The following is a 21,146-nucleotide window of genomic DNA, read 5'->3' on the forward strand; positions in this document are numbered from 1 at the left end:
AGCGGGTCCCCCCTGTGATCTAAAACTTATTCCCTATTGCATGATAGTTTTCCTTTAATTTAAACCATTTCATTGTAGTTCTCGCTGTATGTTTAGGGTCATTGGGGGAGATTTATCAAAACTTTTGCAAAGGGAAAGTTACCCAGTTGGCCATAGCAACCAATCAGATCGCTTCTTTCATTTTGCAGAGGACATGAAGGAAAGAAGCAATCTGATTGGTTGCTATGGGCAACTGGGCAATTTTTTCTCTGGACAGGTTTTGCAGACTTCATCAGATTTTCTTCTAGGATTGCCTTTATTTTGCTCCACACTTCTCTCCATCAGCTCTGACCAGATTTCTTGTACCTGCTGAAGAGAATCATCCGTATAACATGATTCTACCACCACCGCGTGGGGATAATTATTCAAAACCAGTGCAGAGGAAAAGTTGACCAGTCGGCCATAGCAACCAATCAGATTGCTTCTTTTATTTTCCAGAGGCCTTGTTAAAAATGAAGAAAAGCAAGCTCATTGGTTGCTATGGGAAACTGGTCAACTTTTCTTCTCTTCCAAGTTTTGATAAATCTCCCTCAATGTGCTCAGGGTGATGGCCGATGTTAAACCAAAAAGTTCAGTTTTGGTCTCATTTGACCAGAGCACCTTCTTCCACATATGTTCAGAGTCTCCCATGCCTTGTGGCAAACTCCAAATGAGATTTCTTGTGGCCTAGGCTACTTTGACACTATGTGAAAGGTTCCGTTACAAACGGACGTTAAGGGCTCTTACTTTCTTTTTTCTTTCTTCATCTTCTCCCCTTTGACTATCATTAACGTCTGTTATTGAAATGGAGCCTAACGGGAGGCATAATGGGCACAGAGGATCCCGTTTACTTGAATAGGATTCTCTGACGTCCGTTATTCCGCCGGAAGGTAGGGGGGGGGAAAACGGCGCAAACACACATTTTTCTCCCACATATTCTAATTGCCGTTACACTGCCAGGCACTAACGGCAGTGTGAAAGTAGCCTTACTTTCAACAGCTTCCTTCTTTCCAGTCTTCCATAAAGGCAGATTTGTAGAGTACACGACTAAGGCTATGCTCACACCATGGAATTCCGCATCCAAAATTCAAAGGGACTGCACTGTGCACATGACGGAATTTTTGTGGAAGATGTTTTTGTTGCTGAAATCTAGATTCAGTGACCCATGAAAATGAAGCGCCACATTTTGGAGCTGTGCTAGTGCCGGCATGTTCTCTGCAGACATTCCACCGACTGAACATAGCCGAATAGCTGCCTTGTGGACGGATTCTCCCACCTCCGCTATCGATCTTTGCAGATCCTCCAGATCATCCTTTATCTCTAATCTGTTTGGTGAGCTCCTTGGTCTTTATGCTGCCGTTTGTTCAGTAGTGCTCTTTAGCAAATGTTGAGGCCTTTCACAGAACATATGTATTTGTGCTAAAATTAAATTGGACCCTATTTACTAATTTGGTGACTTGTGAAGGCAATTGGTCACACCAGATCTTTGTTAGGGGTTTTACAGTAAGGGAGTGAATACTTATGCACTAAACACTTCTCAGATTTTTATTTGGAAATACATTTGAAATCCATGTTATATTTTCGATCTCAATTAAATAAATTTGAATCTGTGGTTATACATGTAGGAAAGTCATTTAATATTCATGCAAGGCACTGTACAAGCAGCAATAAACTGTACTTTCTAATCTGGTGGTTCCATGGATATTACAAGGAATGGGAATTTTCCATACAGTCCAACAAACTACTGTTCAGTCCCTTTCCCCTATACCTTCTAATTGCTTCTGTCTGGTCTTTGTAGTTCTTTATTCCGGCCATCTAACAGTAGTCTTTACCGGATTATCATAAATCTTCTATTATGAAATTGCTGCAGTCTCTCTTTCTTCTGTTCGTATGCTGTGTAAAATTTTTATACCTTATAGTATAGAATATTCTTTTGTTTAAGATCTTGAAATATAAATCTGAAATATGGCCCGGCTGAGAGGGAGAGGCCGATCACCAGATGTTATTAGTATGGCCTCCCTTCTGGGACACATACATTTATGGGTGTGTAGTATTTTTGTATAGATCTGCAGTCCAAGAAAAACGTAATGTATCCGTATGTTAGGGTGAGCGCTGCATACTGAGCGTGTCAGGTAGATAAAAACATGTCCAGATGCTCAGACCTTTTTTTAAGTGAACATACAGTATGTTAAATAAAGTGTCTGATGTTTCCTTCCCTTCTCGAGCAGATTTATGGTACTTGGGTTAACAGGCACAGCTATATGTCTTCTGTTATCTGAGAGGTGAAATAGAAGTTAAAAAAGTTTAATACAAAACCACTGTGATTTTTTTTTTTTTTAAAGATCTGCCAGTGGTTATAGTCTAGAATTAACCAGATAGATCAGCCAGTGTTATAAATTTTGGTTTTTAAATAGTACCTGTCATCGAACCAGATTTTTCAATGGTACCTTTCCCCTTGTTTACATTGTGTGAGCTCCCAGCAGGAGAAAGTGGGCGTTCGTCACTGAAGTCTGCGAGAGCTGTACCTTGCCCCCCACACACTTCCTGAGTTTGGTCTCCTGCCAGGCCGGGAGGAGACCAAATCAACTGTTTGACTTGCGCAGGGAACAAAACAGAGCCACCTAGTGGCCATTTTTTAAATCACATTAAAAACATATAAAGGTTGAGAATTTTAACTGCAAGTAAATAGCAAAGTGTCTTACAATTACATAAGGAACAATATATTAAAAGTTTAGTCTGGTGACAGGTACTCTTTAAAACAAGAGCACTTTCAGTCATTACAAGCACATTATTTATATTCTATTTTTTAATGTGTCCCTGTTTATTTAGACCTATACACTTTACTGCAGTGGTCTCCAAACTATGGGCCTCCAGATGTTGCAAAAGCTGTAGCTGTAGTTTTGCAACAGCTGGAGGTCTACAGTTTGTAGATCACTGCTTTGGTAGATCAAACTCCCAGTGGGTATACAAAGTATATACATTTTTTTTTTGTAGGACACAAAAGCTTGATAATTCACAAACAAAACTTATACCTTCATAAAACAGAACGAACATCTTTGTAAGTTTTTTGCAGGTTCGCCATTGTATACATTGGAAAACCAATTTGAAGGTGTCCCTGCAATGTAGCCTCCAAGCGGGATGTAAATGGAGCCTTAGAGGTATCCAATCGCAACTAGCCTAGTTAAAGGAGAACTGCAGCCAATACTAACTTATCCTCTATCCACAGGATAGGGGATAAGCACCTGATCACAGGGAGTCTGACCTCTGGGACCCCCTGCAATTTCCGGGAATGGAACGCGGCTCTCGGTGAGGAACGCGTGCCATCTACCAAAAAGACGACATGCTTTCCTTCACTGACAGCCGAGATCCTGTGGAGGAGATAAATTAGTTATGGCTCGAATTCTCCTTTAAACTTGTAGGGCACATCAAGTAAAATATTTTTGCAAATACATTAATTTAGCAAATTTGCCTCCTTCTGATACTCCTGCTCCTTTTCTCCACTTGTTGACAGCTTGTTGTCCAGGGTACAGACCACCACTCCACTCTGGTGGTGTTGTGTTTTAGCTGATCTTTATGCATGTGTGTGTGTGTATATATATATATATATATATATATATATATATATATATATATATATATGTGTATATGTGTGTATATATATCTATATATATCTCAGCCCAAATACCTGTTAGAGTGAAGTGGTGGTCAGTTACCTAGGCAATGAGCTGCCAACAAGGAGTCGGAGGCAAATTTGTTGAATGAATGTACAGTATATACAATAATATTTAACTTCATGTGCTCAACAAGTTTAACTATGTTAGTTGAGATTATAATATCCCTAGTTATATACTTACCTCTCTTGCACTTCATTCTGTGCCTACATATCATCACTGCTGCATGTAGGAAAATCCATGCCATGGCCCGCCCACATAAAGCCAGGGTAAAGCCAACAGGCTATGTTGGCACAGAGCTGAAAGTGGAACTCTGGGAAGCACGGTACATATATAGCTTCTTGAATCCTGGCACCAACCCTGCACAGCAGAAAAAGTAGATATGAGGATCAGATTAGACACAAATTATTTTATTATTTATTATTATTATTTTTAATCAAGACTATTTACAAAGACACTTTATTATTTATAAAAAAAATAAACAGTTACATTTGTTATTATGTAAAACTAGATAAAACTTTACATAAATTACAGTAATTCTTATCAATCTGACCCTTTTAAGCCTGCAACTCCTTATTCCTTTTGTTTTATCTCCTCTAGATGGTGCACACGTTGGCCAGCAATGGAGCAAATTCCATTTGGGAACATTCCCTGTTAGATCCTGCGCAGGTTCAGAGTGGCCGGCGTAAAGCCAACCCACAAGACAAGCTTCAGTGAGTATTTAACATAAATAAGGAGGTATAACAAGAGTGTGGTAGGTAAACAGATATCTGTGAAAAAACTAAAATGCATTTACATAATAATTTTTACGTCCGACTTGTCTGCACGATTTTATACCTACAAATCCTACAGAATCGTGTATATATAGACAAATCCATTGACCTCCATTGAATAATCATATCAAACCCATGTACCCAATTTGGTCCATTTACGTTCTTGATTTTTAGTGAAGTTCAAATTCTGGGTTGACCACAAATGTAAAAATTAGATCAAATTGTTTTACAATTTTCAGAACACTACTGTCTATGTAAATTGTATTAAATCATATCATTGTACAATTTCATCAGTTTAATCTTATTACATTTTTTATTGACACATTCGCAACAGCTTTAGAGTAGTCTTCAAAGATCAGGAAACTTCCTCGAAAGTATATACACATAAAATCATAAACAATTAAATAAAAATTAAAAATACAATGAAACTGGTAAAGTCTGACAGATTTTTGGAGACAACCGATTTTTAATTTTGAGGATCTGATTTTATGATCCGTTTAGGCACATGCAAAAATAGGGATGTGAAAGTACTCTTAGACTATCTTCACACGGCGCAATTCCCGTGCGAAATTCTGTCATAATTTAAAGCACATAGGGGGTGCTTTAATAAAACCTGTGTACAGGAAAAGTGGACCAGATCCCCATAGCAACCAATCAGATTGCTTCTTTTTATTTTTCACAGGCCTCTTTAAAATTGAAAGAAGCGATTTGGCAACTGCTCCACTTTTCCTCTAAACAGGTTTTAATGAATCTCCCCATTATGTTCAATAAGATTCCGTTGTCGAGGGGAGTTGTAGTTTTGCAACAGCTGGAGGCACCTTTTTTGAGAAACTCTGCCATAGACAAAATGCCTGTTCAGTTTGGCTAAACAGTGTTTCCCAAGCAGGTGTCTCCAGCTGTTGCAAAACTACAACTCCCAGCATGTCCGGAGAGGAAACACTGCCCTAGATAAAATATCTGTTCATTTTGACTAAACAGCTATGGAAATTCTCTGTATTGAGGAGGATGAACTGCTGCCAGATACCAATAGTATGCTTATATAGGAAAATTAAAACTAGGAGGGGGATGGCCTACTATGTTGTTAATCGTCTGTTGTTCAAAAAACCAATAAAAATATGTTTAAAAAAAGGAAAAGAAAAACTAAAGTAATACAAAATTGTACAGTTTCATCCTTTACAACTCTCCCTATGGAGATGTCATTGGGATCAAAATAAAAGATTTTTGCCCACAATTGTAAGGCTAGGGCTACCCTACATTGAGACTTTTCATAGCACTACAGATTTGTTTTAACTATCCAACTACTGGATACATTTAATTGAATACAATCTTTAGACTGCAGCTGTCACTCAGTAGCTAAAATCGGTCAGGAACGCTACAAAAAGTTTTACTGTACCACGGTCCTTACATTTAAAGGAGAACTTTAGCCAAAAGTAACTTATCACCTATCCACAGGGATAAGTAGCTGATCTTGGGGGTCCGACTGCTGACATCTCTAGACAGCACCATTTATATCTATGGGAGTGCCGGAGATGCTCCAGTGCTGTACTCGGGTCTCTTCGACGCTCCTATAGAAATGAATGGAGCGCATGCCGTCTGCAGCATGCGCTCCTCACAGAGAGCCAGAGCCTGTTCTGGAGATCACAGGGGGTCCCAGGGGTCTGATTCCTTGCAATCAGCTACTTATCCCCCTATCCTGTGGATAGGGGATAAGTAAGTTGTTTTTTTTGGCTGGAGTTGCCCTTTAAATATAGAGATCTAGATTGACTGTCTGTATTTATTTCTTCCAGTCCAACAAAGTCTGAGTTCATTCGTGCCAAGTATCAGATGCTTGCGTTTGTGCACAAGTTACCGTGTCGTGACGATGATGGAGTGACCGCCAAAGACCTCAGCAAGGTACCGGCATTTACATGTCTCATCTGTAGTAAGAGAGCTGTATACTGAATACACATTAGACTTTCATCAATGTATTTCGATTTCTGTTGTCCTCCCGATGTATTCAGTAAATTTATAAGCACCATCTCATTACCTTCTCATAAATATCCTCTAGCGCAGTGGTCTTCAACCTGCGGACCTCCAGATGTGGCAAAACTACAACTCCCAGCATGCCCGGACAGCCAACGGCTGTCCGGGCATGCTGGGAGTTGTAGTTTTGCCACATCTGGAGGTCCGCAGGTTGAAGACCACTGCTCTAGCGGTTCTCTTTGAGCCCGTATATCTGTTAATTTGGCTGATGATCTCATAATGTGCCATCCTATTACATTCGTAGGGCTTGTAGGAAAATAGGATATACTTAATCTATGGATTTCAGAATGTGAGTTAAAGTTGTTATCTAAATATAGAAAAGCAGAGCAAATTTCTCCCAGAAAACAGTACTTGTTTTTTGTGTTTTTTGATTCATGGCTAACTGCTTTAAGTGCAAGAGATTTTATAAGTGAGTTCAAACACTTTTTTTATTTATTTTTTTTGTTCATTACTATGCTGAATCCTCACTTCTGGGTGAGAAATCTATCATATGTTAATCCCATGTCTTTTTTCCCTTCATAAGATGCGAGCCTGCTTTTCATAGCCCCACGATGGCTCCGTGGTTAGCAGGATTACTTTTTAGCTAACACAAAGCAAGACCATTTTCACGTGGCCTTATTGAAAAAACTATCCTTTTAAATAAAACAAAAATGGAGAAAAAGAAACACAGCCGCATATCCACAATTTGTATTTTGATCTACTACTCAGCATAAATTCAAACACTAACAGGTTGTTAGTATACATTATGATCAAAAAGTACAAGCCCACTCGCCACGTCAAGGCCACCTATATAGAGTGGGTCCCTAACCCAACATTGGTGTAGCGCTGGCCACCACCTCAACACCATGCCCTCGGGGAGCGACCCAGTGGCCAGGCAGCCCAACTGCTGCCCGACCAAGCCCCTGGCTCCGCGCCACACCACCCTCACAGAAACAATGACCGCCGCAGTGCAACCACATCAATGTGAATACCTACCAAATGCTCCCTGCCAGAGGGCTGGGAGAATGCTAGGAGGAAACCCTAATGCAGTCTCCTGCTAATTAAAAAGCGAGTGGGCTTGTACTTTTAGATTGAAATGTATACGAACAACCTGTTAGTTTTTGAATTTATGCTGAGAAGCAATTAGATCAAAATACAAATGGTGGCCATGCGACTATGTTTCTCTATTTTTGTTTAAAAAAAAAAGAAAAGCAGATTTTTCTTTTCGAATTTTCCATTTTGCTATCTATATTCTAAAATAAGTTTTAATTATGGCCACTAGGCCTAAAGTTAAGCTGAGACTACCTGTTCTCTACAGATCAGCAGTGTCCTCCTTATCATCAGTCAGAAGTACAGTGAAAGGTGACACCAGTAGATAGATGAGACAGAATCTTTTCAATAGCTGAAACTCAGAGCTCCGCCTACTCCCTCCCTGTGGAATGACCTTAATAAAGGTCACCAAGCATGGTCAGTAACGGTCCCCATTCATGTCAGTGAGACAGCTCCTGTCTATTGTTGCCTATGTCCATAGGGCTTCTTTAAATACTGTTAAGATAGGCTCAGGCAAGATCACTGCCCCTGTAATAATGTACAAAATGAAATTAAAAAATTTCAATAAGAAAAAAAACAAAACAAAAAAGAACATGTATCAATGGCTGCCTCTAAGTGACACATTCCCCTTTAAAAGCCAAGGAGTGTAACCTATAGAAAATGAAAAGGGGCAACTTCTGTGTTTGTCCTAGAGCTTAGACCAGTGTTTCCCAGCTATTGTGCTTCCAGTTATTGCAAAACTACAACTCCCCGCATGCCTGGACAGCCTTTGGCTCTCCAAGCATGCTGGGAGTTGTATTTTTGCAACAATTAGAGGCACAATAGCTGGGAAACACTGGATTAGACCGAGACCTCCACTAGGGACAGGTCTGTTTCAAGATGGAAGGGGGTTGTGGTATCCCCTTCCCTCCCTCTGCATGTCATGCCATATCATTTTTTTATCGAACTACTATTTGTAAGCTGCATCTTCTATAGCTCTGATGTTGGATAGATCAACGAGCTATAGGAGGTGCCAAGATTGCAGTTGCACCCAGCCCTGTTGTTAGGAGGTTACACCGCTCTATAAAAAGCAGCATATAACAGTGCTAGAAATTACTGTATGTGGTGGTAGGGGCCCTTTAAGAGTTTGCAGTGGGCACAGTGCATCTCTGTGATGTGATATTACAGAGCTAACAGCATTGGTTCCCAACCAGGGTGCCTTCAGATGTAGCAAAACTACAACTCCCAGCATGCTATGGCAGCTGTGGCTGTCTGGGCATGCTGGGAGTTGTAGTTTTTCAACAGTTGGAGGCACCCTGTTTGGGAAACATTGGCTTACAGAGTAGCTACTTCCAGAGGGTGGCACTAGGGAACCAGATTTCTTCCTTATGGAGACAAGATAATTTGCCTACTTGTTCTCTATTAATAAACAATTTCCATATTACCGACAGCACATTCCCAATGAAATGAGGCAGGTTTATCCGACACTTGTCTAATGCAAACCAAACTTACGTCTGCAAACCATTAATTCTCATTTTCTTTTTTTTGGCTGGTTTACTATATAACAGAAACAAGTATATAAAAATCGACCTCAGGAAACAGGTAATGTTCTGTGATGCATTGCAGGCATTGTGCACACCCTTAATTGTATGATTCGGTACGATTAAGGGTGTGCACAATTCCTGAAACGCATCACGTGACGCTACCGGTTTCCTGATGTTTGTTTTAATACACACTTTCTGCGCTTGACATCTCTATCATTTGTATATTGCTACGGGTTTTGCCTTTTGCCTGCGTTTCAAGCATTGTACATTGTACAATTAAGGGTTCGCTTAACACCTGAAACGCATCATATGAAACTATTTTGTTCCTGATGTCTGTTTTGATACAATAATGTTTTGGAATGGCACTTTCTGCACTGAACATTTCTATCCTTTGTGTGTTGCTACGGGTGTTGTCCGAGTCGCAGCAGACAGAAGCTGGATTTTGTTTGTTCTTCAGCTATGTAACTTTTTTTTTTTTTTAAGTTTTTCTCATTGTGAAAGGAGTCGCTGTGTGTAATAAGATAAAAAGCATGTGATATTATTGTTCTGCGTTTTAGCTAGCCTAGTAGACAAGGTCATATGATCAATGTGATGATGTAAGCCAGGTGAAGAGGATTCCCTGGAGCAAAGAATTGTGTAACTGGGCTGCCCCTGATCTTATCTGATCTCTTGTGTTTTGTTTTATTTGCTGATTCTAGCAACTTCATTCCAGTGTGAGGACTGGGAACCTGGAAACATGCTTACGTCTGCTGTCTCTTGGTGCTCAAGCCAATTTCTTCCACCCGGTAATCACTCCTGTTGATATCATATTACTGTGTAATCTTCCTGTTATTTCCATATGTTCGTCTTTGTATAGTGAGATTTCTCCTTCTAAGTTCATATTCATCTGTGCCGTATCTCGTGAGTACACTAACCAATTACTCCAGGGCCGAAGCCTGGAGCCACAAACCCCAAGTATTCATCCCCGAAAACAAAACTTTTAATTTGGCATGTTAAAAAAAAAAATATATAAATATTAAAACTAAAACTGTGATTTACTCAGTAGACCAGAAACTGGATGCTAAATGGGTTAATAACCCTGACACATGTATCCTAGTGTCACAGTATGGGGATTAAAATGTTAACTGTCATGCTCTTCTCGACATGTTTTGCCATTATCAAAAGGTATATGATGGCAATGGCTCCTGAGTCACCTGTATAACTTATGATAACTGGGGTCTAGGTGCCGAGACCCACGCAATCTCTTTTTTGATTTGGAGAGAAACACTCAGCTGTGCACCGTGCCCGTTTTGTTTCTGATTGGCACCTCTCGGCTCCGCTTGTTAAGAGGCACAAGTGGTGTAAAGATTTGTAGAAAGTCTGTTGAAGTGTTTGAGTGTCCTGAAGCAGGACCACGGGGATCTATGGTCCATTGTAATTGACAAAACATGGCAGTGTATTTTACTCGAGAGGACCCAGCACATTAGACCATATCACAGACAGATCTTTTTTTAATAGGTCATTGTGTATTGCACTGACTTGCTGGGTCCTTCAGAGCAAAACACACTGCCATGTTGTGTTAATATTGTCATGGCCGTAAATGTTGGCACCCCTTAAATTTATCAAGAAAATGAAGTATTTCTCACAGAAAAGGATTGCAGTAACACATGTTTTGCTATACACATGTTTATTCTCTTCATGTGTATTGGAACTAAACCAAAAAAGGGAGAAAAAAAGCAAATTGGACATAATGTCACACCAAACTCCCAAAATGGTCTCGACAAAATTATTAGCACCCTTTCAAAATTGTGGATGAATAAGATTGTTTCAAACATGTGATGCTCCTTTAAAGTAACAGGTTTGGGCAATATAAAAATCACACCTGAAAGCAGATAAAAAGGAGAGAGGTTCACTTAGTCTTTGCATTGTGTGTCTGCCACACTAAGCATGAACAACAGAAAGAGAAGAGAACTGTCTGAGGATTTGAAAACCAAAATTGTGGAAAAATATCAACAATCTCAAGGTTACAAGTCCTTCTCCAGAGATCTAGATTTGCCTTTGTCCACAGTGCACAACATTATCAAGAAGTATGCAACCCATGGGACTGTAGCTAATCTCCCTGGGTGTGGATGGAAGAGAAAAATTGATGAATGGTGTCAATGCAGGATAGTCCGGATGGTGGGTAAGCAGCCCCAAACAAGTTCCAAAGATATACAAGCTGTCCTGCAGGCTCAGTGAGCATCAGTGTCAGCACGAACTGTCGACATTTAAATGAAATGAAACGCTATGGCAGGAGACCCAGGAGGACCCCACTGCTGACACACAGACATAAAAAAGCAAGACTACATTTTGCCAAAATGAACTTGAGTAAGCCAAAATCCTTCTGGGAAAACGTCTTGTAGACAGATGAGACCAAGTTAGAGCTTTTTCGTAAAGCACATCATTCTACTGTTTTAACAAAAATGGAATGAGGCCTACAAAGAAAAGAGCACAGTACCTACAGTGAAATATGGTGGAGGTTCAAGGATGTTTTGGGGTTGTTTTGCTGCCTCTGGCACTGGGTGCCTTGAATGTGTGCAAAGCATCATGAAATCTGAGGATTACCAATGGATTTTGGGTCGCACTGTACAGCCCAGTGTCAGAAAGCTAGATTTGTGTCCGAGATCTTGGGTCTTCCAGCAGGACAATGACCCCAAACATACGTCAAATAGCACCCAGAAATGGATGGCAACAAAGCCCTGGAGAGTTCTGAAGTGGCCAGCAATGAGTCCAGATCTAAATCCCATTGAACACCTGTGGAGAGATTTCAAAACTGCTGTTGGGAAAAGGCGCCCTTCCAATAAGAGAGACCTGGAGCAGTTTACAAAGGAAGAGTGGTCCAACATTCCGGCTGAGAGGTGTAAGAAGCTTATTGATGGTTATAGGAAGCGACTGATTTGTTATTTTTTTCCAAAGGGTGTGCAACCAAATGTTAAGTTAAGGGTGCCCATAATTTTGCCCAGCCCATTTTTGGAGTTTGGTGTGACATTTATATCCAATTTGCTTTTTTTCCCCCTTTTTTGTTTTGGTTCCAATACACACAAAGGCCCAGATTTATCAAACTGTGTGAGAGAAAGAGTGGAGAGATTTTTCCATAACAACCAATCACAGCTCAGGTAACGAGTTCTGGTAAAGTGAAAGCTGAACTGTGATTGTTTGCTGTGGGAAAATCTCTCCACTTTCTCTCTCACACACTTTGATAAATCTGGGCCAAAGGGAATAAACATGTGTATAGAAAAACATGTGTTACTGCAATCCTTTTCTGTGAGAAATACTTCATTTTCTTGAAATATTTTAGGGGTGCCAACATTTACGGCCATGACTGTAGACTAAAATACATCATAGAAAGCAAGCAAAGTCACAGAAAGAAGAATATAAGTTGTGTATGGATTCTCATTATACACTATTCAATTTTAAAAAGGACAACACCAAGAAGGAAAAGTAATTGAATCACGGAAATGACGAGATTGATAGACATGTAGGGCTAAGTTCACATCAGCGGTTTTTATTTTTTATCCCAAACAGACCCTGAACAGGTCCGAGCACAACTGACACCACCAGGTCCTATTGACTTTGAATGTAGTCTGTCTGGTTTCCATTAGGTGTCAGTTGCTTTAGTAGAGAATAAAATACTACCTGCCATATTTTTTCCCATTAAAGTCCGTTAATTTAGACAGACTCAGAAACTAAGCTCCTCACAAAAGAGCACAACAGGAATGTGAATGAGGCCTTAATGCTATGCAAGTGATGAAACAGTGGAAACAAAGTATTATGTATATTGAGTTTGAGCTCAATGTACAGAAATACACACACTTGCATCCTTTAGCATGCCATCAGTGAGGTTTCCTGAGGAATGTTCTTCCACACTGAATGCACTAGGGCACATAAATCATCAAGATCTATTGCTGGCACCTTCCTGCCCAGTTGTAGCCCAATGATGTTCCAGATGTGCTTAATGGAAGACAAGTCGGAAGTGCTGCAGGCCATGGTTGCACATTTAGGCCATGCAGGCTTCTCACTGTAGTATAAGCAACATGCTGCCTGGTGTTTTTGTGTTGCCAATCGACTCTTGGGACACTTCAGCTATGTTGACGAGATGGAGTGAAGAATTAGAAAACTTCCATGTGGGCATTCTACCGATAGCAGAGCGCTGGCATGTTCTGCCGACGCTCTGCTCTCTGTAGAATGTCCACATGGAAGTTTTCCAATGTTTCATTCCATTTTGTCAACATAGGACCGCTCGGAAAAGCATAGACTGCAGTGCATTTCCATGCGGACTCCGCAGAAAGAATAGACATGTCTATTCTTTCTGCGGACTCTGTTATTAGGATTTTCGCAATGTGCATAGTGAGGCAGAATCCTGTTGACATCAATTGCAGCGGAATGTCTGTGCGGAATTCTTCAGCAGAATTAATCATGGAAATTCCATTGTGTGAACATAGCCTAAGCAGAAATAGCCATACTGCTGGTTTCACAACCAAATCAATGTAATGCTGAGCTGTTAGTGTGCCTAGAATGAAGACTATAGGGGTCCAGGTACTGTACATTATTCTACACCATAATCCCATGACTTTTCCTTCTTGGTGTCACAATTTCAATGTTGAGGTGTGTATATGTACCAATAGTTCTGATTGCTTTTTGTTGCTGCAGGAGAAAGGGAGCACTCCTTTACATGTAGCAGCTAAAGCTGGACAAGTCCTTCAGGCTGAGCTTTTGGTAGTGTATGGAGCTGACCCGGGGGCTCCTGATGTGAATGGAAGAACGCCAATTGATTATGCCAGGTATGTAATCAATGACAACGTGGATTTTTTCATCTTCACCTACATATTGTCTTAGAGCAGGAAACCAGATAACTACAGTGGGGCAAAAAAAGTATTTGGTCAGCCACCAATTGTGCACCATTTCAAGGTCCTGGAGTGGCCTAGCCAGTCTCCAGATCTCAACCCCATAGAAAACCGTGAAAGTCCGTGTTGCCCAGCAACAGCCCCCCCAAAAAAAATCACTGCTCCAGAGGAGATTTGCATGGAGGAATGGGCCAAAATACCAGCAACAGTGTGTGAAAATCTTGTAAAGACTTACAGAAAACGTTTGCCACAAAGAGCATATAACAAAGTATTGAGATGAACTTTTGTTATTGACCAAATACTTATTTTCCACCATAATTAGCAAATAAATTCTTTAAAAATCAGACAATGTGATTTTATGGATTTGTTTTCTCATTATGTCTCTCATAGTTGAGGTATACCTATGATGAAAATTTCAGGCCTCTCATCTTTTTAAGTGGGAGAACTTGCACAATTGGTGGCTGACTAAATACTTCTTGGCCCCACTGTATGTCAGTATTCATAGATTAAATAGTTATTATGGTATAAGGCTAACACTGCAAACTTCATATGCTAGATACAATCTGAAACGAATGGACTATAAAATATTTTTGTGTCACACCAGTAACCACCCTGTATACAAGTCTAATGCTTCATTGCTGTACTTTTATAACCTTAAAAGTGATGGGATCATTTCTAGGGATATTTAGTGATGTCATGATGGCGGTTGCATATAGCCTCTATCCCTCTTAGGGACAACCCAGTAAATTTGTCTATGGTAAGTGTATGCCGAGCTTTGACTTTCCTATTGCTTTTGTTGTAAAATTTGAAGACCACATGTAGGTTTTCTGTGTTTCTGAGCAGAAATGTCCTATCTTATAGGCAGGCGGGTAACCACGATCTTGCAGACAGACTGGTGGAGTGTCAGTATGAGCTTACGGACAGACTAGCCTTCTACCTCTGTGGCCGAAAGCCAGGTGAGTTTATCACTGTAAGGGTGAGTTCACACCACGTTTTTGTAATACAGTTCCTGTATACATTTTCAATTTGAAAACAGTATGGAACCGTATTGAAAACCGTATGTATTGACTCTCCATTGAAAACTGTATGCCAAAAGATGCATCCAGTTACATTAGTTTTGCGTCTTGTCCGTTTTTTTCCCGTACATAAAACCGCAGCCTACCACGGTTTTTGGTGTGGGTGAAAAACCGTATGCCAACCGGATACATTTTTTTGGGGAACCATATTTGCGTACAGTTATATCCGGTTTTTACCATACGGTTTTTGACTTTGCAGTTTTTTTCTTGGAATTTCAATCAAACAAGTGAAACTTTATTCATAATAGAGTGAAAAGTTAAAAATGTATATGTTTTTTTTTCTTAATAAACGGATGCAACCGGACATCATTTTTCAAACCGTATACGGGTTAAACATTTGTACACACGTTTTGATACAGTTTAGTCAGGTTTTGAGGAATCAGTTTTTCATCCAAAAACCTGATATGGGAACTGTATTGCAAAAACGTGGACCCTCTCTCTGTAAATCCAACGTGCACTGTCCTTATATTGAGCTGGGTTGATTTTCCAGGTGTAACTGATCTTTAAACGGGTTTTCTTTAGATACCCATCACCCAAAAAATAAAAATAAAATAAACTGAAAAAAGAAAACAAATTATAAAAAACAATGCTTACACTATTACTTATGGCAACATCGTCTATTCACTGCACCCTAAAACATCAGACCTGCTCTTCAGCTATGAGGCAAGATTTGGCAGTTTCAACACCTACTTAAAGGGGTACTCCACTGGCCAGCATTCTGAAGTAAATGTTCCAAACGCTGTTATCGCGCTGTGGGGGGTCGAACACGCCCCTTGTGACGTCATTGACTTGCATTGAGGGGGCGTGACCCCCCAGTCACCCCCCATCCCATAGACTTGCATTGAGAGGGTGTGGCAGTGATGTCACAAAGGGCTTGACCAACCCCTGCAGCACGAAAACAGCATTTAGTGGTCATGTGATGATGTGCCAACATGTTTTCGTCACGTGGGACTATGTCAATGCATCACCAAATCAGAAAGTGCTGGCGAAGGTCCAGTAACACATGACTGTCCGATTTCGCCAATGGGAGCACTTTAAGAAGATGGATAATAGCAAGTTATTCATCTATTACCTGATCATTTTATAGCACCATGAAACCGCTTTAAACTGAGAAGAGAGGGGGAGAGTTAAGGTGCAAAGCTAAGCAGCCACTAATATTTATAACATGAAGTTGTTATTAGAAGTATATCAATAAATACAGAATTCTATTAAAGCTTCAGTTGGAAAATACAGACAATGTGTGAGCTTTATCTCATTTAGGATTTTGTTTCTTGCGGCGGATTTATGTTTTTAGTTTTTTCTCTTTTTTTTTTTCTCATTTGTTACAATGAGCATCATTCATCATCTGAAAACAGCGCTGCCTCAGAGGCTTATTGTCTGTTTATAGAGACATAGTAATACGTTCTGGGGAAATGTGATATTTAGCTGTATAATTGGAGATAACATTTTCTGCTTGGGAATAAACAGCTGTCGGATGCAAAACTGAACATATGTGCCTTTACCAACACCTCAGTTCTGATGGAAAAACATATTCTACTCTACTGTTCGGCTTCCTTACAGCCTACAACAGAATAATTCACATTTTAGCCACCAGATTTAAATTGACAGTACAGTAAAATCAGAGAATATATTAAAGGGGTACTCCACTGGAAATTTATATATATATATATATATATATATATATATATATATATATATATATAGGAATTCAGAGAAGATACAGCACCAAATAGCTGAGGACTCAGGCTAGTAGATGGAGCAAGATTTTATTTGCCATCCATGTGCAACGTTTCGGCAATAAACTGCCTTTTTCAAGCATTTTTCAAGGCAGTTTATTGCCGAAACGTTGCACATGGATGGCAAATAAAATCTTGCTCCATCTACTAGCCTGAGTCCTCAGCTATTTGGTGCTGTATCTTCTCTGAATTCCTGTATGCCTCTCCGGGTTGGCACTCCCGGATGATCACCTGCACAAGCTGATTTGATCGGTGCTGTCTCCCCTTTCATCTATATATATATATATATATATATATATATATATATATATATATATATATAATATACCGTACATATATGTGTGTGTATTTATTTATTTTTATCAACTGGTGCCAGAAAGTTAAACATATTAGTAAATTACTTCTATTAAAAAAAATCTTAATCCTTCCAGTACTTATCAGCTGCTGTATGATCCATAGGAAGTTATTTTCTTTTTTAATTTCCTTTGTCTGACCACAGTGCTCTCTGCTGACACCTCTTTCCATTTTAGGAACTGTCCAGAGTAGGATAGGTTTTCTATGGGGATTTGCTCCTATTCTGGACAGTTCCTAAAATGGACAGAGGTGTCAGCAGAGAGCACTGTGGTCAGGCAGAAAGGAAATTCAGAAAAAGAACTTCCTGTGGATCAGCAGCTGATAAGTACTGGAAGGATTAAGATTTTTTAATAGAAATAATTTACAAATCTTTTTAACTTTCTGGCACCAGTTGAAAAAAATATTTTTCAGTGGAGTACCCTTTTGCCCTATACATGCTTCTTGCACCCCCTTGTTCAGTACCCTTCTTTTATCAGATACTAGCTGAGTACCCGGCTAGTACCTAAGTACCTCTTATCCCGACCTCTTATCCCGACCTCTTATCCCGACCTCTTATCCCGACCTCTTATCCCGACCTCTTATCCCGACCTCTTATCCCGACCTCTTATCCCGACCTCTTATCCCGACCTCTTATCCCGACCTCTTATCCCGACCTCTTATCCCGACCTCTTATCCCGACCTCTTATCCCGACCTCTTATCCCGACCTCTTATCCCGACCTCTTATCCCGACCTCTTATCCCGACCTCTTATCCCGACCTCTTATCCCGACCTCTTATCCCGACCTCTTATCCCGACCTCTTATCCCGACCTCTTATCCCGACCTCTTATCCCGACCTCTTATCCCGACCTCTTATCCCGACCTCTTATCCCGACCTCTTATCCCGACCTCTTATCCCGACCTCTTATCCCGACCTCTTATCCCGACCTCTTATCCCGACCTCTTATCCCGACCTCTTATCCCGACCTCTTATCCCGACCTCTTATCCCGACCTCTTATCCCGACCTCTTATCCCGACCTCTTATCCCGACCTCTTATCCCGACCTCTTATCCCGACCTCTTATCCCGACCTCTTATCCCGACCTCTTATCCCGACCTCTTATCCCGACCTCTTATCCCGACCTCTTATCCCGACCTCTTATCCCGACCTCTTATCCCGACCTCTTATCCCGACCTCTTATCCCGACCTCTTATCCCGACCTCTTATCCCGACCTCTTATCCCGACCTCTTATCCCGACCTCTTATCCCGACCTCTTATCCCGACCTCTTATCCCGACCTCTTATCCCGACCTCTTATCCCGACCTCTTATCCCGACCTCTTATCCCGACCTCTTATCCCGACCTCTTATCCCGACCTCTTATCCCGACCTCTTATCCCGACCTCTTATCCCGACCTCTTATCCCGACCTCTTATCCCGACCTCTTATCCCGACCTCTTATCCCGACCTCTTATCCCGACCTCTTATCCCGACCTCTTATCCCGACCTCTTATCCCGACCTCTTATCCCGACCTCTTATCCCGACCTCTTATCCCGACCTCTTATCCCGACCTCTTATCCCGACCTCTTATCCCGACCTCTTATCCCGACCTCTTATCCCGACCTCTTATCCCGACCTCTTATCCCGACCTCTTATCCCGACCTCTTATCCCGACCTCTTATCCCGACCTCTTATCCCGACCTCTTATCCCGACCTCTTATCCCGACCTCTTATCCCGACCTCTTATCCCGACCTCTTATCCCGACCTCTTATCCCGACCTCTTATCCCGACCTCTTATCCCGACCTCTTATCCCGACCTCTTATCCCGACCTCTTATCCCGACCTCTTATCCCGACCTCTTATCCCGACCTCTTATCCCGACCTCTTATCCCGACCTCTTATCCCAACCTCCTGACCCGTAATATGTGTACCAGGTATTGAAATATCTCCAGCTGTACGGTAGTTATGTGGGAACATACATTTAAAAAAACTAAAGTTAGACCAAAAGGGGACTATAGAGGCCAAGGAACACAACTAATTACCTAACCCCAAGGCCGTAGCCTGGGGTGCAAAACACCTCTAAATAGTACCCCCCTAAAACATAACTTTTATTATATATCCAATTAAAATAAAATTAATGTAAACCCAGTGAGATAAATATTAAAAATGAGATGTCAGGTAGGTTAGTGCTTGTGAGATCTGAGCATCATTGCTCCACTGTCAAGGGTTCTGCAGTAGCCCTGTACGCCTACTCTGACACCAACTAAAAACACTAGATTGCCGCCTCTACATGTTTCGCCGTCTCCACAGCGTTTTCAAGAGGCAAACTGTGCCACAGTTTGCCTCTTGAAAACGCCGTAGAGGTGGCAATCTAGTGTTTTTAGTTGGTGTCAGAGTAGGCGTACAGGGCTACTGCAGAACCCTTGACAGTGGAGCAATGATGCTCAGATCTCACAAGCACTAACCTACCTGACATCTCATTTTTAATATTTATCTCACTGGGTTTACATTAATTTTATTTTAATTGGATATGTAATAAAAGTTATGTTTTAGGGGGTACTATTTAGAGGTGTTTTGCACCCCAGGCTACGGCCTTGGGGTTAGGTAATTAGTTGGGAACATACATTTCCCATTGATTTGCATGGGACTTAAAACAAAAACCCCGACCCTCACAAATGGGGGTAGTTAAGGGTTAAATTAACTATCATATTTTTTAAGTGGACCTATAAGTAACATGTGACCAAGTATTATCGAAATATCTCCAGCTGTTTGGAAGTTATGCAGTAACATATATTTCCCATAGACTTGTATCGGACTTTAAACATAAACCCCGCCCCTGGCAAATGGGGGTGAGTAAGGGTTAAATCACCTATCCTATGTTTGTTGTTGACCTATAAGTAACGTGTGTGCCAAGTTTCATGTTAATATCTTTAGCAGTTTGGATGTGATGCTGGAAAATACACGCACGCACGCACGCACGTCCCGGCAGTAGGACACTTTGTATCCAGCTTATCTGAGGGGACCATGTTAAAGCAGACAGTTCTTATAAAGAACATGGGGGAGATTTATCAAAACCTGTGTAAAGGAAGAGCGGTGCAGTTGCCCATAGCAACCAATCAGATTGCTGCTTTCATTTTTTATAGGCTTCTCTATAAAAGAAAGAAGCGATCTGATTGGTTGCTTCTGCACAGGTTTTGATAAATTTGTTAGGAATAGATGCCCGGGCCCAATGACCTTGGCAGGAACAGTGGACCTTGTAAGGCTGCATGCACTATTTCTTCCGTTCATTCTCCCATCACAAAATAATGTCCGTTATTAATTACGGTTTATAACTAGTTAAAACGGATAATGTAAAAATCCCATAGACTATAATGGGATTTTCTAACTGCCGTATGTGATTTTTTTTTTACGGACGATTTTCAGGGTTTTCTCAACGGAACATCAAACGGATCTTTAAAACGGATTAATTTTCTAGTGTGAAAGCAGCCTAAAATGTACAGGGTCGCCTCTGCGTTCTCCTGACAGATGATGTCAGGGACACAAGGATCAGACATTTTGGACTTTAAATGCCCAATCCTTTTGTTCTCTGCTCGAAGCTTATAACACCAAGGAGTCTGAGAACAGCTTACCCATCCTTTCTCCATTTAGAACATGTGAACACTCGTGTATTGAAGAATTGGGAGAACTCTATGCCAAACTAACATTTGTCTGACAGCTATGAGATGTGTGTGGGTTTTAGCTGTTCGTTCAGTTTCAGTAATAAAAATCTGCTGCTTCAAGTCCTCAATAAATCTGCCCCAAATCCAAACCATATGGTGCAGGTTACCTGCTGTGGATTTACCTGCTGCCAAAAATATGCAGCATATCCTTCTTGTGCAAACGTACTCAAAGTTTAGTTGTCTGGAGCCTGTCATGTATATAAATGCAGCAATAGCTATAATGTAGCTACATGCTTCCCTAGAGCAGTGTTTCCCAACCAGTGTGCCTCCAGCTGTTGTAAAACTACAACTCCCAGCATGCTAGGACAGCCTTCGGCTGTCCTAGCATGCTGGGAGTTGTAGTTTTGCAACAGCCGAAGGCACCCTGGTTGGGAAACCCTGTC

At 40.9% G+C, this 21,146-nt stretch overlaps 1 protein-coding gene across 3 annotated transcripts in view; it reads left to right on the forward strand.

Annotated features, from left to right (window-relative positions):
• The window catches only part of GIT1 (GIT ArfGAP 1), a 155,161-nt gene that overhangs the window by 68,149 nt on the left and 65,866 nt on the right, over nucleotides 1-21,146 (forward strand). For all 3 annotated transcript variants that reach the window (XM_056559014.1, XM_056559016.1, XM_056559015.1), the window contains exons 3-7: nucleotides 4,290-4,402; nucleotides 6,250-6,355; nucleotides 9,735-9,821; nucleotides 13,705-13,835; nucleotides 14,760-14,854. In XM_056559014.1, the coding sequence (XP_056414989.1) occupies nucleotides 4,290-4,402; nucleotides 6,250-6,355; nucleotides 9,735-9,821; nucleotides 13,705-13,835; nucleotides 14,760-14,854 (532 nt within the window). The remainder of the gene's footprint in view (nucleotides 1-4,289; nucleotides 4,403-6,249; nucleotides 6,356-9,734; nucleotides 9,822-13,704; nucleotides 13,836-14,759; nucleotides 14,855-21,146) is intronic.

This window comes from Hyla sarda, chromosome 2, assembly GCF_029499605.1.
Source record: "Hyla sarda isolate aHylSar1 chromosome 2, aHylSar1.hap1, whole genome shotgun sequence".
Lineage (NCBI taxonomy): Eukaryota > Metazoa > Chordata > Amphibia > Anura > Hylidae > Hyla > Hyla sarda.